General features: G+C 49.9%; 1 protein-coding gene across 1 annotated transcript; it reads left to right on the top strand.

Annotated features, from left to right (window-relative positions):
- Positions 1-46: 46 nt before the first annotated feature.
- On the top strand, positions 47-14,279 carry ILKAP (ILK associated serine/threonine phosphatase). The gene is made up of 12 exons (XM_076341938.1): positions 47-147; positions 952-1,017; positions 1,432-1,488; positions 2,574-2,696; positions 3,587-3,713; positions 4,740-4,846; positions 5,395-5,488; positions 7,376-7,463; positions 8,786-8,907; positions 10,670-10,789; positions 13,560-13,641; positions 13,858-14,279. Exons 1-12 carry the CDS (start codon positions 102-104, stop codon positions 13,996-13,998), a joined length of 1,173 nt encoding a protein of 390 aa, XP_076198053.1. The 5' UTR covers positions 47-101; the 3' UTR covers positions 13,999-14,279.
- The last annotated feature ends 3,175 nt before the right edge of the window (positions 14,280-17,454 follow it).

Raw genomic sequence — 17,454 nt, forward strand, 5'->3', positions numbered from 1 at the left:
GCTGATTGGCCTCGCGGGGAGAGTGGCAGCCCGGGGGAGCGGAGAGGCTCCTGGGCAGGAGGAAGCGGCCTCGGCGGCGGCGCTGCCGGCGCGGCGGCGGGATGGATCTGTTCGGGGATCTCCCGGAGCCCGGCTCCTCGGCGGCGGGTGAGGGGGCCGCGACCCCTGGCGCGGGCACCTAACCGCCGTCCTGCCCTGCCCTGCCCTGCCCTCCCCTCGCGCGGCCCCGAGGCGGGGCCTCACCCAGGCAGGGCCTGACAGGCCGCGGGGCCGGCGGCGAGCGGTGCTGGGCCCCGCCGGGCCTGCTTCAGCGCGGCCGTGGGCAGCGAGCCTCTCCGGGGGGAGGCGCCGGCTCCGCGCCCAGCTGGCCCGCTGCTACAGGAAGCGCCCCGGGGCGGCGGTAGTAGCTGGGGGGTCCCAGCGCCTGAGGGGCAGGGGGGTGAGGGGCGGCTGCAGGAGGGGGTGGCTTAAAAACCGCTGGAGAAATTATAGGGTTTAGGGTTTTTTTGTGTTTTTTTTTTTCCCTGGGACTCGTTCAGATGCAGAGTGTTATCCATGCGGTTTAGGCCGTGCTGGAGCCGTTCCCCTCTGTGCTGCTGTGGGCCTGTGGAGAGCTATAATGGTGTTACCTGAAATAATTTGGTGCTTTCTGGGCGCCTCCCATCCTATAACATCTTGATAGGGCTGCTGAGGGATGTTAATGCAAGTTGAGTGAATGGAAGAAAGTTGAGTGAGTGGGAAAAAAAAAGCTGTTTCCAAGATAAAAGTTCACATCATCCCCAGGCAGGTGATTGTTTTGCTTGTGTAGGAGCTGCCTAAATTAGAGATAGAAGAAAGGTAGCCAAGGTTCTCCTCGGTTACCCTACCTGTGCTCGCCTGGGGGGCAGTCCTTCCAGAAACCAACCCTTGAGTGCCTGTGATGCGTCCTGACTCTGCCCTGGTGTCTTACAGGGAAGGAGACCCAGAAAGAGCCTCTGCTCTTTGACGATCTCCCACCAGCCAGCAGTGCTGACTCAGGTATGGGTGCTCCGTTCCTGCCGTTAGTTTGGCTTCCCATGTTTTCTGCATCAGTATATCTTGAGATGAAACTTCCGTAAACCCTTTTCTTTGTTAGACAGGATAAAGAGAGTCGGGTTATCAGCACTGGTGTGCAGAGAAGCTGCTTTCCTCCTCTTGTGGGGTTTTTCTTGATAACCAGAATGTTACATATGTTCCACATATATTCCATAAAACGTTCCATATAAATATTCCCTGAAACAAATGTAAGGCCTGAGTTTGCCCCCACCATCCAATAACAGAAGTTGAAATTTGGCTCGCTTTGGTAAACTGGCATTTTATAATTTCTGCACCTCAAAATGGGTGTACACAGAGCAGTATTTCCTCAAAGGGACAAAGGTATTTAGTTCTTCTTGCCTTTTTCTTGTGCTTCAGGAAAAGGAGGCTCTTTACTCTTTGATGATCTTCCGCCAGCCAGCAGTGGTGACATGGGTAAGGAGCTGTGTCAGCTCACCAAGCCTCTGCTAACCTGCCCTTCTCGGGAAGACCCATTGATGTAGCCTGTTGTGTTGGATGCACAGCAAGTTAACCTGGTATCTGGATTGGCTGACACTGGTTGTGGCGATCTGTTTGTGCCCCAATTGTTTAAATCGGGATTCTCACTTTTTAAAAGTAAACTTAGGCCTGTTCCCAGAAGTACATCCCTCAGGTGTCTTTTGGGAACCCCCGTTGTCTGTGTCTGAAAGCTCCCTGCTTAGGGAGTGAAAGTACGTGTGTGCTTGCTAAGAGCGAAGGCAGCACTGGCCCGGTGCTGCCACAGCCCTGGCTTCTGTTGCTTTTCTGCTGTGGGCACAGACTGTCTTCTTGTTCCTCGCTATAAATGTCTTCAAAAACAGACTGCTGGTCTGGCAAAGCTTTCTGCATGCAGCCAAGTGTTTGCTAGCACCTGGGAGGGGGTGAGATAATTCACTATACCATACGAGAATAAATCTCCAGAAGGAAAAGGCTAGGGTTCCAACGTCATGGGAATCATATTTTGCTTGCTAGCTTTAATTTGTAACCTGTCTTCTGAAACCTCTAACAAATATGCACATTCAGAGTAATAAAATACAATTCTTTGCATTGTTGTGGGCACTATTGGTAGACACAAATAATAATAATTAAAAAATCAGAAGTGTTTCAACCTGAAACATTAACTTCCTGAGCAGTTAACTGCAAAAAAGGCTGGTAGCTAAGAAACAAACTGTGGGTTGGTGGGGAGAATGAACAGCCTGCCAGCCAAACACAGTTGTACTGTGCCTGAGGTAGGGTCACGCACCGTAAAGTGATCAAATTGGCGCTCACTGCGTTAGACAGTGATGTATGCTGTGGGTTGTATAAGCTGAGTGAAGTTGTGTGTGTGCATTTGTGGTCAGTTAGTATGTCTTGTTCAGTAATAACTCTGGTCACTTAATACTGTGTGAGCGTGTGAGCCTGTGCTAGTGAGAGTGCTTCGGTATAAAAGGACTTGCTGCTGAATTTATGCAAGTAAAATAGAGCTGGAAGACTTCAGCTGCCTGTGTTTTGCTTTCTTTCAGCCTCCAGTGCTACTGAGCAGGTCTCATCAGCAGGGAGCCACGGGAAAGGGGAGAAGAGAAAGTCCTTGGAGGAGGAAGAGAAGAATGGCAGGGAAGAACTTGTGGAAAAGAAAGTTTGTAAAGGTTTTCAGACAGTTTGAAAACAAATGTACTCGATTTGTAGTTTTGACGTTGGGCTGAGTAAGTCCAGACCAAAGCTAAAGCTTTGGTTCTTCAGTCTGCTTGCATTTTCAGCCTCTCGTAGGGAACAAACTGCTGCGGCGGTCTGTGGAAGCCCCTCGAGCTCCCTGGCCCTCTCTACCTCCCTCACCTGGCCCTTCTTACTGACCCTGCTGAAGTGGCAGAAGCTGAGCAGCAAGCACCTCGGCGTTCACAGGATAAGCTCCTGTGCTGCCAAGAGGGTGATGGTTGTGAAACCTCTGGAAGGCTAGAGCCACACCAGTTTCTTTTGCCACATCCACAAATATCTCCACTGGGTGGCTGCTAAGAAAGCCAGAGAGAGAGAGACTTGCTGTTATATCAATGGAGGTGCCTGTGTGCTATGTTGCAGCTTTGGGAATAAGATGTGTTCGGGGGTACAAAGGAAAGGACATGTTCTGGACACAGCAGACCCTGATTTCCTGTCCTTAGCGCCCTCTTTAAAGTTGTGCTTTGTTTAATCTGCAGGTTCAGTGCCACACGCTTCCCCTGCCCCCCTCACCCCTTTTTGGTAAGAGCTCTGTCCGATGTCCAGCAGTCCTGCTTGGCTACAGCTGCCTGCCAAAATGGGGGCAAGTGGCTTTCATAGCTCCTGACGTTGGGGGCACTTAAAAACCCATGTTGCAAAATAAATATATCCTTGTTCAGCAGAAGGTGCCAGATGTTTTGTTGCAGGATGAGGGCCGTATTTCGCTGCAGTGCCAGGATAGGGTTCTGAAAGCTGAAAAGTGGTCACTGATTTACTGGGTTTTAGCCTGAGCTGGAGACGGGAGGAGTTTGATTTGCGTGCATGTGTCTGCTTTGTTCCCCTTTAGGGTCAGTGGGCATTCTTGGATTGAAGGGTTATGTGGCAGAGAGGAAAGGTGAAAGAGAAGACATGCAGGATGCACATGTCATCTTAAACGATATCACCGAGGAATGCCAGCCTCTGCCCTCCCAAATGTAAGTGGGCCCCAACTGCCAGAATAAAGCCGTGGATGGCAGCCATCACAGGGGTGAAGGAGCTCCAGCTTGCTTCAGCTAAGCCCATGATATGATCCTTTTTGGTTTGAGCAGCTGATGCTCTTGACTACACCTGTGTCGTGGTGTGTGGTTTGGGCTTGTTATTGGGAGACTTAGATTGAATCATTAGCTGTGTTCCTGGGCAAATCACAGGACTATTTTATATACAAATACTTCCCTTTGAGTGATGCTCAGTGGATGCTCAATCACTGACTTCGCAAGGATTGTGAGGGCCTGATAACTCTGGATATTGAGCCTCTGTTACCCAAATGTAAGCGTGGATGTTTAGAGACCCTCAGTTTAATTATAATATAATAATATAATTAGGCCTTGCCTTGGGGATTTTACAGTGTGTAAAACCCTAACTGTGGCAATGGAGATCACTCGAAGAAGAGAAAACAGATGTCAGAACTCTCTCATTTGAAAAGTTTAAATCTCTTAGCAAATTAACACATATAAGTGTGTGTAGGGGGAGTGTGTATATTTCAAGGAATGCTCTCAAGCGTCATCCTGATACTGGATTTAGCTTCTGAACTAATATTGTCCTGAGAAATTCATGTGCTGAGGGATCTGAGTTTCTTGTCTGTAGCATGGTTTTAACAAATTTAGGCATGGAAAAAACTGTAGGATTGATTAGACTGTGTAGTGCTGGGGAGTTGCAGTGCCCTTGTGAAATGTTTAGCTGCTTTTATGCCAAGTTGTGGTCTATAAACTCTCTTCTGCCCTTCATTTTCTTGAGGGGTGGAAAATCACAAGAAAGTTCTCAGCTCAGTGCTTGCACATGTAAACCGTGTAAATGCTTGCATGTGTGACCTTAGAGACTTGCTATCTTCGTGCCTTGGAGTGCAGTGTTTATGCAGTCTCCCTGACACAGGGCAGGGTGTTATGCGGATGAATATACTCGATCCCACCCTCGGGCTAACGGCCTTTCTTAGCCCCTTTCTGCTACTCTTTATTCCCTCACAGCACACGTGTCTCGTACTTCGCTGTTTTTGATGGCCACGGAGGAGTCCGAGCCTCAAAATTTGCAGCACAGAATCTGCACCAAAACCTGATTAAGAAATTTCCTAAAGGTGAGAGGAGTGGAATAAGGGCTGTAGGACAACCATCACCTTTTCTGCCTTGACATTATGGCAGTGGATAGGGAAACTGATTTGTTTGTTCTACAGTTCCCATCCCTTATTCCCAGTGGGCTTGTGAGACTGCGCTGTCTCCTGGGGAAGAGGGCTGGAAGCCTTTTTGGCACAAGGGTACAAGTGGTTAGTTGTGAACTGCTAAGCAAGTGTGAGATGTGCTGTTGCCAATTTTGGCAGTGCCACTTCAAGTGTGAAAATACACCTGTGGGGGAGAGGGGTATGTCATAAATTCTCCATACACGCTAATGCACAGATTTTTGGTAGCATGAGCCCAGGATATGCCCTAGCTGCTCTGCACAGGGTCCAAGAGATGCACTGCCTGAGTGAATGTTGGATGAGCGAAGGGAGGGACTGGGATAGGTCAGAACTCTCTCATTTGAAAAGTTTAAATCTCTTAGCAAATTAACACATTATATGTGTTAATAGGGGGAGTGTGTTGTAGGAGAGTTAGCTGGAGCTTAGTTGCTGTTTTCCCTGTCTGACAGGTGAGGTAGTCAGCGTGGAGAAAACTGTGAAGAGATGCCTTTTGGACACCTTCAAACACACAGATGAAGAGTTTCTAAAGCAGGCATCCAGCCAGTAAGTGTAAATGCTTCCTATGCGTTTGTATTTCTTAGCTTGCATCTCACAGGCCTTAGTTCTGAGCAGGGCAGAGGAAATCTTGAGTCGTGTCTATGCTTTGGCGAAACCCCATACAGCTTAGCTGTGCCAGGCTGTAACTCTGCCAGCTGAGTGCCTGCTAGAGCTAGATCATGGCATGTTCTGGTCTACGCAGTCTGTAGGACCCCTTAGACTAAAATACGCATTCGTAGTAAAGGAAGGAACCAAAACATGACCAAGAATGCACCTCTGTTCTTACCAGGGCATCTTGTTTGCCTTCTTTTTAAAGACTTATGTTGCTGAAGTGACTTATCCCATACTGCCTGAGATGGGATCTCTGTGTTGTCAGCATCAAAGTGTGGCAGGAAGGTATCTGTAGAGCAGTAGTTTGCCAGCTGCTGTGTGCACCTTTCTTTAGAGCTGCATTCCTGTTAGTGAGTATGTCATGCCAGGCTGAAGCACATCTCTGAAGTCGTTTTTAATGCCCTGTGTTGAAAGACTTAACTCTCCCAACGTAAGTTTAAATCTTTGTTCTTCACTTCTTTTGAAAACAGAGATGTTGATGAAGAATGTCCCTCATCTTAAGCTTGTTTCTAACAGGTCTTTTAAAACGAAGCTGAAAAGCACAGCAGCTACTTTCTGTGGGATAAATGCCAGCCTGCCTCCCAGCGGGGTGTTGAATGCAAGCACCCTTACTTTCTCCCGGTCTCTGCTGAACTGACACACCAACTGTGTGGACTAGGGAAGATATAGATTGCATTTAAAATACAGTCACTTTGTTACCAGTCCTTTACACGTTTGTTTTCTTTTTTTTTTTTCCGATTTCATAGTGACACCTCTAACACAGATGGAGACACTGTTCATGCATCTGGTTCTGAGATTCCCTGCAAACTTTCAATTTTAAGTAAATTGCAAACTGGCTCAGTCTCTTAAGCCTAATCAGATCAACGAGTTTGACCAGGCAAAAGGAAAAAGCTTCCTTGAATCTGTCACAACAGTGCCATTCCCAAACCAGTCTCCATTTGGTCAGAAACGTGACTTATGACAAAGGCGCTACAAAGGATCACTAGCAATAGCTGGTATTGATGATGAAATGAATGATCTTCATTCAGCTGCACCTTCAAAGTTAGGAAAAACTGCATGAAATATGTCTAGAAATCAGCCTCTCAAAGCTAGTTTCAGTAAAGAGTGGTATCATAGCCAGTCTTAATTATGGGAAGGACTAGTCTGGCAGCTGTAATCTAAGAAATGCATCTTGTTTTACCTAGAGCTCTAGAGATACAAGCTTAGCTACAGCAAGTGAAATATCAGGAGAGTGACTGGACAAGTGGTGTTGCTGCTGAGGTGGGTTGGTGAGGACTGAGGCGGGCGGGTAGGGGTACTGTGAAAAACAGAAGGGAAATGAAAGCGAAAAGGAAGACAACTCTGCTGCAGTCCTGGCTGTGCATTCCTTTTGCTGCAAAGAAGGAGCCTCCCAGGGAGGAGTTTGGGGTGCTTGTTTGCTCACGATGCTATAGCTTCTGGGCAGTCATTGGGGCTGAGCCTGTTCCAGCCACAGATGAGCTTTCCTGGGAGCTGAGTGTGAGGAAGGGTTGGTGCGGGGAGCATGGCTGGCAGTATTTGAACCAGCTGGGTATTGGCCATGCATTTAGAAGGCGGTACTCTGTGCAGTTCCTCTGTCCTTGTCCAGCTCGCTGTTTACCACCAACAGTTTCCATAGCTCCTTGCAGGCAGCTGCTGGGGGCTTGTGCTAGCTGTCTGCTGAGTGTTGGCAAATGACACTTCCTTGAGTCCCCAGAAGCACTCTGTGACTAACTTCTTAAACATTGTTTTCCCCCCTTAGTATCTCATTTTTGTTCCCTTCAGGAAGCCAGCGTGGAAGGACGGCTCCACAGCTACTTGTGTCCTAGCTGTTGACAATATTCTCTACATAGCCAACCTCGGGGACAGCCGGGTAAGCAGAATGGAGAAGCCCACTGCTGGCGTCTTGATTCCTTCGAGAGCTTTATTCGCCCTGAAGGGCGAGGTGTTTGTATGGGATGTCTCAGTTGCCGTGAGTTCCCCAACTGTTCCTACAAAGCATCTTGTTTTGGGTGGGTGCAGGATACTTCTGTATTGTCTCCCATAGCGTAAAACAACTGTGTGTGGTAGCTCTCTCTTGGTGGCACTAAATATCTCACAGTATCTAGAATAGAATAGAATATTTCAGTTGGAAGGGACCTACAATGATCACCTCGTCCAACTGCCTGACCAGTTCAGGGCTGACTAAAAGTTAAAGCATATTATTAAGGGCATTGTCCAAATGCCTCTTCAACACTGACAGGCTTGGGGCATCAACCACCTCTCTACGAAGCCTGTTGCAGTGTTTGACCACCCTCTCGGTAAAGAAATGCTTCCTCATGTCCAGTCTGAACCTCCCCTGCCGCAGCTTTGAACCATTCCCACGCATCCTATCACTGGATACCAGGGAGAAGAGATCAGCACCTCCCTCTCCACGTCCCCTCCTCAGGAAGCTGTAGAGAGCAATGAGGTTGCCCCTCAGCCTCCTTTTCTCCAAACTAGACAAACCCAGACTCCTCAGCTGCTCCTCATAGGACATGCCTTCCAGCCCTGCCACCAGCTTTGTTGCCCTCTTCTGGATGCATTCAAGTACCTTAACATCCTTCTTAAATGGTGGGGCCCAGAACTGCACACAGTACTCCAGGTGAGGCCGCACCAATGCTAAATACAGCGGGACTCTCTTGACCAGCTGGTCATGCTGTGTTTGATGCACCCCAGGATACGGTTTGCCCTCTTGGCTGCCAGGGCACACTGCAGGCTCCTATTGAGCCTGCTGCCAACCAGCACCCCCAGATCGCTTTCTGCAGGGCTGCTCTCCAGCCACTCCTCTCCCAGGTTAGACTTGTGCCCGGTGTTATTCCATCCCAGGCGCAGAATCTGGCACTTGGATTTGTTAAATTTCACGCCATTGATGATTGCCTGATGCTCCAATCTATCTAGATCCCTCTGCAAAGGCCTCTTGTCCCTCCAGAGAGTCAACAGCACTCCCAGCTTAGTATCGTCAGCAGACTTGCTAATGGTGCATTCAACTCCTGCATCCAGATCACTGATACAAATATTGAACAGCACTGGCCCTAGGTCTGAGCCCTGAGGAACACCGCTGGTGACCGCTCACCAGCCAGATGTAGCCCCATTCACTACAAATTGCAGGTCTCTCAAGAAGTTCCTCTTGCTGCAGTTTTGTTGTTTATTCACGAGGGTCTTTTGTCAGCACAGGCGATTCTGTGTCGTTATAATGAAGAGAGTCAGAAACATGCAGCCTTAAGCCTCAGTAAGGAGCACAACCCCACCCAATATGAGGAGCGTATGCGGATACAGAAAGCTGGGGGAAATGTCAGGTAAGTGCCTAAAGCGTGTGAGTGAGCAAATCTAAACCCTGGCCCAGCTTTGGGCCTGAGCACTGAGTTTCTGGAGTTTCCTGAGCCCAGTGCACATGCTAGTGAGAGCCTAGAGAGAATCTGTTGCTGCCTGTGGGATTCAGTGGCTTGAGTCAGTTGATGTGGGCTGGTTTCCCAGGGGCTTACAATGGTGGCGGGGTGCTGTGCTGCAAAGGCAGAAGCCCATGTGAAAGCCTGGCAGTGCGATGTGAGCACGGACGTGCTTAAGCTTGACCTACAGAGCTGGACTTGACTGTTTAAGAAGTTATCACTTGCTGCACACTGTGGCATTGAACAGAACTCTCTTCCTTGCTTGCAGCATCACCTCTCCCTCCATGTCCCGTGAGAGGCGGAGCATGGTTTGAGAGGGCACGGGAAGCCCTTGATGTCAGTTGGTGTTGCTCCCCTGGGGGTTAGCTGATGCACTGAGGTGGTCTGCAGTAGGAGGGAGGTTTCGGGAGCCAGAGTGGGATTATCTTAATGTTCCTGTGCATGTAGGTGTGCATGGCTGTTTGGGCAGCTGTGTCTGATTTCCCTGGCTAGGTTTTCTCCCTTCTTTGAAGGCCGTTTCTTGATTTAATGGCATCCTCACAAGAGAGGACTCAGTGCAAGTGAAGTATCTTAGTGCCTGCAGAAGCAGAATGGCCCCTGGGGTGGGGAGGGGTGGGCTCAATTCTGTCACGCTGCCATGTCTGGAGGGCCCTGTTCCCCCTATCTCTGGAGAGCACATGCTGCTGCTGCTTATGCTTAACGCTGATCTATCTTTGCACCCAGGAAAGACATGGGCCGGTGTCTGTTAGCTCTTTTCAGAACTGGGGGAACATCTCCCCGGCTGCCTGGGAGCCTCTCCCACTGCTTGTAATTCAATATTTTGGACCCAAGAGATAAGTCGCAAAGTGTGTGAGCACCAGATCTCTTCTCTGTGACGTGCCTCGCTTCTTGCTTTTATCTCAAGTGGGGCTGGTTGGACTACGAGATGAATGAGCTTGTGTCTTTCCAGAGTGCACAGAAGGGCCTTTTTGGGGGAGAAGAATCTGCTCAGTTGTTGGAAGGGTGGAGCGTAGGAAGCTGCTTCTGTTAGTGCAGCACTCAGTTAATTAGTAAAAGTTTAGCAAACAAAACTGCTTCTTAAAGAGGATTGTAACTCTGGTTTCAGGGAACTGGTTGCTGCGATCAGTGGTTGGGAAAGACTAAGTGATCAGGAGAAAGTGCCATGGTTCTCGCTCCTTGGAACTGCCCCCAGTTGAGCCAGTCTATAAGGGTTGGTGTCCTGATAGGCAGAGCACAGGAGGGGCTGCTGGCTCAGACCTGGTCTTGCCTGCTGCCACTCTGTGCTTCTATTGAAATGCAGTTTGCTAGATATTTTGCCAAAAAATAATCTGTGTATTCAAACCTCCGCCTCCAGGAGTTCAGCTCAGCATATAACTCTTACTTCCCTGGCTTGCTAGGCTAAGCAGGACGTGAGTTAGGGCAGGGAGATGGAAAACAGCCTTGAATTCTCCTGACTTCATTTCTTCCTCCCCCTCTCCACTCGTTTCTGAAAGCTTCGCACAAACATGCAGAAAGGGAAGGAGACTTTGAAGGGAAGATTTGAACTTGCTGGGGAAGTGGGTCAGGATTTGTACGAGGCAGCTGAACGCACCATGAAGAGTGTCCCTGTTAGGCAGTGCAGTGAGATGTGCCTGTGAGGGGAGGGCTCTCAATGTTTTCTTTCCTTGTGCAGGGACGGAAGAGTCCTAGGAGTGCTGGAGGTTTCCCGCTCCATTGGGGATGGCCAATACAAACGCTGTGGTGTTATCTCTGTGCCAGATATCAAACGCTGCCAACTCACACACAATGACAGGTAAAGCGTGCCCGTGCACAAGGGGGTTGGCTGCATCCTAGCTCTGCTCAGCAGAAGTAGCACAAGCTGCACGACACTGTATGCTCTGCTGTTAGCACCGAGGCACTCAGACTGATCACCCAGAATTAGAGGATGCTCTTACTGCTGATGTCTCTCCACTCCTGTTCCTTATCGGTATAGTGGGATAATGCTGCTGCCTCACTCTGCCAAGATACTGTGAAGGCTCCTGTGGGAGAAACTAGCCTCTCAGCAGTGTAATATACACAAGCCTTAGACTTCCTTCATGCTCTGAATAAGTTCACACACCAGTGTTCAAGCAATTGGTTAAGGCTTGAATTCTTGGATCCCTATCCTGTCCAAGAGTTGTTTCTAGCATAGAATCATTAAGGTTGGAAAAGACCTCTAAGATCGAGTCCAGCCGTCATCCCAACACCAACATGCCTACTAAACCATGTCCCTAAGCACCACATCTACACGTCTTTTAAATACTTCCAGGGATGGGGACTCAACCACTTCCCTGGGCAGCCTGTTCCAATGTTTCACCACTCTTTCAGTAAAGAAATTTTTCCTTATGTCCAATCTAAACCTCCCCTGGTGCAACTTGAGGCCATTTCCTCTCGTCCTATCGCTAGTTACTTGGGAGAAGAAACCAACACCCACCTCGCTACAACCTCCTTTCAGGTAGTTGTGGAGCGCAATAAGGTCTCCTCTGAGCCTCCTTTTCTCCAGGCTAAACAACCCCAGTTCCCTCAGCCGCTCCTCATAAGACTTGTGCTCTAGACCCTTCACCAGCTTCATTGCCCTTCTCTGGACACGCTCCAGCACCTCGATGTCCTTCTTGTAGTGAGGGGCCCAAAACTGAACACAGTATTCGAGGTGCGGCCTCACCAGTGCCGAGTACAGGGGCACGATCACTTCCCTACTCCTGCTGGCCACACTATTTCTGATACAGGCCAGGATGCCATTGGCCTTCTTGGCCACCTGGGCACGCTGCTGGCTCATGTTCAGCCGGCTGTCAACCAGCACCCCCAGGTCCTTTTCCGACAGGCAGCTTTCCAGCCACTCTTCCCCAAGCCTGTAGCGTTGCATGGGGTTGTTGTGGCCGAAGTGCAGGACCCGTCACTTGGTCTTGTTGAATCTCATACAGTTGGCCTCGGCCCATCAATCCAGCCTGTCCAGGTCCCTCTGCAGAGCCTTCCTACCCTCGAGCAGATCAACACTCCCGCCCAACTTGGTGTCATCTGCAAACTTGCTGAGGGTGCACTCGATGCCCTCGTCCAGATCATTGATAAAGATACTGAACAAGACCGGCCCCAAAACTGAGCCCTGGGGAACACTGCTCGTGACCAGCTGCCAACTGGATTTAACTCCATTCACCACAACTCTCTGGGCCCGGCCGTCCAGCCAGTTTTTTACCCAGTGCAGAGTACACCTGTCTAAGCCATGAGCCGCCAGCTTCTCTAGGAGAATGCTGTGGGAGACGGTGTCAAAGGCCTTACTGAAGTCCAGGTAGACCGCATCCACAGCCTTTCCCTCATCCACTAGGCGGGTCCCCTGGTCATAGAAGGAGATCAGGTTGGTCAAGCAGGACCTGCCTCTCGTGAACCCGTGCTGGCTGGGCCTGATCCCCTGGTCGTCCCGCACATGCCTTGTGAGTGCCCTCAAGATGAACTGCTCCATAATCTGCCTGCCAGCACCGAGGTCAGGCTGGCAGGCCTGTAGTTCCCCAGATCCTAGCAGCCATGGTGCCCACAAATACCATTGCATTCAGCTCTGATATTTGAAGATTTGAGATACTTTTCTAACATATGATTGGCAATGACAAATTGCTGTGAGCTTTCATGTCAGTATGCCCTGCAGGCTCTCTGAGGTGAGTATGTAACCCAGTACTGCTGCTTTTTCTGGGATTAGAGTTCCATATCAAGTGATCCACTAAAATATTTCTAAAGATATTCTGAGCATCAGGCTCTGAAACAATGTCTTCAGAGACATGTGCTGCTCTGGCAGGCTGGCCACCTCTGCAGGATGGTTGTAGTTTTCCTTGTCCAGTGACTGTGGTTAGGGCTCCAGGTTAATACAATCCCCTGTGCAGGCAGGGAGTGCACAGCAGGCTGTCTCCCCCATCCTCTGGTGGGGAGCTAGGAGGCAGCTCTCCTTGCCTTGGGCTTTGTACCGCCTCAACCTTCTGCAGCCTGCAGCAATACCTTGTGGCAGAGTTTTCCGATCACAGTTATGCCTCTATTTCTGGGTTAAGCTGCTCACTTTTCTTTTGAATTTCTATTTAAATTAAGTTATTGCATATCTCAGGAGCATGGAAATGTAAAGGATTTAAAGGGATGTACATAAGGTATTAAGCTGGCTGTGTTTCTCTATTTTCTTGCATTAGCTACTTCACAGGGGAAATACGTGAATGAAAAAGACTAAAAGGAAAGAATCAGTTCCTAGAGAAATAATGGAGCTTTCCAGCAGGGCATGGTATATGGTCTTGCCTAATGGTGCAGTGTCAGTAGGACTGCCAGGATGTCCTGATCTAGGTCTTGCATTGTTTGCCTGTCTTTTTGGCCTGTACTTTGAATTGCCTCAGCTCCATGAATGGTAGGTTCTGGAGCACCAGAGGACTTCTGGTGCTTCCGAGGGATTTTCAGATGAGCTTTATGGCATCTTCCCTTTGTCCTGGAGCATGGGTACTCATAAAACAGCTTGGAGGGATTTTGCTGTAGCTGGGGAGCCAAAGATTCAGCCTTGGAACCTGTCTCTGCTTGATTTCCAGGTTCATTCTGATAGCATGTGATGGCCTCTTTAAAGTCTTTACACCAGAAGAAGCTGTGAACTTCATTGTGTCCTGCCTGGAGGTGAGGAGAAGGCAGCCTGGGGGCTGGGTTTGTCAGTGCAGGGGACACAAAATGGAATGACTCTGACTTGCAGAAATGTACTTCTGCCGGGGTATCCTCCCTTATACCTGAGGTTGTCCTCATCTGTTTTACTTCCCCATGCTTGGAAATTACCATGTGCTTGCACCTATGCGCTTTGCTGGGAGCAATCAGCATCATCTTTCCTCATCCCAACAGGATAAGAACATCCAGACGAGAGAAGGGAAGCTAGAAGCAGACGCTAGGTATGAAGCTGCGTGTAACAGACTGGCCAACAAGGCAGTACAGCGAGGGTCGGCAGACAATGTCACGGTCATGGTGGTCCGGATAGAGCACTGAGAGATGAGGTGCGGCAGCAGGATCCCCAGCTTGCAGCGGATGTAAGGGAAGGGAGAAGTCGGTGTGTGTGTGCATGTGTGGCTGGGGGAGGGAGGGTCCTGCTGGATGCTCTTCAGTGTAAATAAAGTTTTGGGTTTTTTTTTTCTAATAGTTTTAGCTCACTTGTCTAGCAGTGTTTTCTAAGTGGCTGCCACAGTGGATCAGCCTATGCGGAAATCTCTTGTTCTGTCAACCCCCCGTGAATGTCTTGGCAAACCAAATAAATCCATTTGGCAGAGGTGCTAGGAAGAGCAGGCATCTGTGGGCATGAACTCTGCCAGCTGTTCCAAGTGGTGCAGTTCTGCTGTTTGTTTCTTTGAGCTTTGTATGAGGCCCTGGGAAAGTCCTGAGCTCTTAGGACTCAGTGGGAGTTCCCGGACGGGCTGTACCAAACGGACTGTGCAGTACCCCAGGACACCGGCTTGGGATGTGGTGTGGGCTGTCCTCTTAGTGCTGGGAAGGAAATCTTTTGGTTCTGAAGCTGGGTTGTGAGGTTGCGTGCAGCTGAGTGATATAAACACCACTTGCAGAGCAGCAGTGTACCTTCCCTCTGCTTGCAGAAAACATTGGGGTTTTATCCTAGTTTTTGATACAGTAAGAGTGGCTGGAGTTTGCTCCTGATGTTTATTGGGAAAGTGTTTTCACCAAATGGACCTGCCAGGGGCAGGCTCTGTGCTTGTCTATGCTATCTGAGGAGCAGGCATCTCGGGTTTTAGGTACTTGTTGCTATTAAGTGTCCGGTATCTCATCCGCGTCCCCATTCCTCTACCAGCTGTTGCTGCAGACAGTCGGTGTGCTGTTTTCCAGAGAAAATTTGGCTTAAGACCAAATGAGTGTGAAAGCTAAACGGATTGGGCTACCAAAGCACTTAAATTCCAGATTACGTAACTTTCCCATCCTGTGGGTGAGACGGTGCAGTGAGGGAGATGAGCCAGTGGGTCTGTGCAGTGGTTTCTTGCACAACCTCCTTGCTCTGCATGAGAAATGGTGCAGTCCCAGAGAGAGGTTGGGCAGGTTGGTGAGGTGGTGCCTGCTGTTTTGTGAATAGTCCTGCACAGGGTTGTGAGGCTTCCCGGGCTCTTTTCTGCTCCCTGTGTTCCCTGGAGTTTTGGGAGATGGTCCCAGATCCTGGGCTATCTGTTTTCTTGAGCACGCAAAAGCTATCCTGTTGTTTGGGACAGGTGGCTTGACCGTCTTTCATCTATTTCTGCTACAGCAGAAGTCAGTTAAAGTTCATGGACTTAGGCTAATGGTTAGGCTAACTCAGCCTAGCTTGTGCTAACTCTTCATCTCCTGCAGAGTACTGAGGAAGGAAGTGGGCCTCCGGCACATATTTTGGGTAGCGCTTGCCTCTGCCAGCTTGTTCTGCTCCCAGCCATTCCTGCATACTCTGATGTAAGGTTGCACTGCAGGATGAGCTGAGAGGGATTTGCCCATGTTAGCAACACGCTCTGCTGCTTCTGCTCTTGAAAGCCAAATCTGGAGAGCCAAGACAGAGTAGCACGGACTTTATTCAGCCTGTGTCAAAAGAAACCCTGACGGCAGATCTCAGAAGGGCAACTCGCCCTCCCTTCTCGTCTCCCTGCTTTTCACAGCTCTTGCACTGGGGAGAGCTGTGTGCTGTGCTGCAAGAGCTGAGCCAAGCACCCGGGCCTCCTGGAGGGAGCACCAGAGGGACCTCTTAATTCCGGTGCAAGAGCTGGTGAGAGAATCATAGAATCATAGAATCATTGAGGTTGGAAAAGACCTCTAAGATCATCGAGTCCAACCGTCAACCCAACACCACCATGCCCACTAAACCATGTCCCTAAGCGCCTCATCTACACGTCTTGTCCTTTTCTGACTGTCTTCTCTCCCCCTCCCTCCTCTTACAACTCTTCTTTCCTTCCCTTTTAGAAAGAGTACTGAAAGCAGAACTCCAACTAGGAACATAATACACAGTGTTATGATACAGTTAATAATGATTTCCATAAAATGGATCATATTGGCCATTTTTCAGGGCAAAGGGGAAAAGGAAGCACTGTGGAGCAGGTTTCACCATGCTTGTGAGTAGCCAGCCAGTTTTCTAACTGGCTGGCTTTAGTGGAAGTCAAATAACTGTTTGCTTGTATTTCCTGGTAGGGTGGGGTCTGCAAGAGGTTTCCTGAAAACGAACTCTCCCTGCCTCATTGCTCAGCAGCATCCTGCTACTGTGGGGAGCTCTGGGACCACCACCCTGGGGTGGCCCATGCAGAAGTGCTGTACATGCAGCTCCCCTCCCTTGGGGCTGACTGAGCTTCTAGCCCCCTCCCAACACCTAAATTAGCGCCCCAGTATCTCTGACTTAATCAACTCTCAATTTTGTGTTCAGGTGCACTGGGGTCTTTATATCTCGCTCACAGAGGACAGCTTACCAGCTTTGGAAGCCCTGTTCTCCAACAGTGAGTTCTTTTGTATCTTCTCAGGTGTGTTTGGTAGGAAGGGAAGGTGGCTGATCTGAGCAAGACTGCCTTGGCTCACGGTCATGCATGGTAACTGGGAGGTGCTGCCTCGGCCGAGCTCCTCAGCTGGGCAGGAGCTGCAGAGGCCTCATCTCTGCCAGGATGCTGCTGCCCACCCATTCAGCTGTGGGGAAAAGCATGTCTTTCCTTTCAGAGACAAGTTCTCTTTGCCTTGGGGAAGAAGTCAGCATTAAAACTGCACAGCCAGAGCCACACACACACACACCCCCACCCCCCCTGGATCCAAACACTCCCACCCACAAAGAGTTGCAGCAACAGCTACTTCACCAGGCTCCTTGAGAAGATGCAACCTGCAGAGGAGGCCAGGCAGGGCCAGGAAAACCCTCATGAGTGAGGTGCAGCGCGAGGAAACTGCCTCCCCCCTGCCTACGTGCACAGATCCCTCAGGGAAGGTGGGGCTGGGTGCAGTTCGGGCTATCTCATGGTGTTGCTGGCACAGCCTGGCCCGTGCTATGTGCTACTAAGAAATAAAACGTGGCTCCCTTGTCCCATGCCCAGCCTGCCTGGGTACCTCTCCTGCAGCCCTCACTCAGGCACGTAGCCTTGCGCCCATCCTCGGCTCAGACTGCTATCAGAGCTGAAGCAAGGAGCCTATCTGTGCTGCCCACGGCCTGGGCCCTGTGCCATGGGCAGGGAACGCCTGGCGTGGAAAGCCACAGGACAGGAATTTGCTTTAATTGAATGTGCGGCATTATTGGGACATTGCTCTGCTTTGAAGATTAGCTGCGAAGGACATTGGCTTCTGCGAACAAACATTCACTGCTAATACATTGCAGGAAAGCTAAAGCAATACAAATAATCTTTCAGGCTGCTGCGAAGCTGGGTAGGGAAATGTGCCGAGAGCGAAAATGGAGGTATCGGGCTTCATCCAAGGCACCAGCGCCTGGCATGGTGGGAGCTGAGCTCCGCAGAGAAA

The sequence above is a fragment of the Aptenodytes patagonicus genome, chromosome 6 (assembly GCF_965638725.1).
Source record: "Aptenodytes patagonicus chromosome 6, bAptPat1.pri.cur, whole genome shotgun sequence".
Taxonomy (NCBI): Eukaryota; Metazoa; Chordata; class Aves; order Sphenisciformes; family Spheniscidae; genus Aptenodytes; species Aptenodytes patagonicus.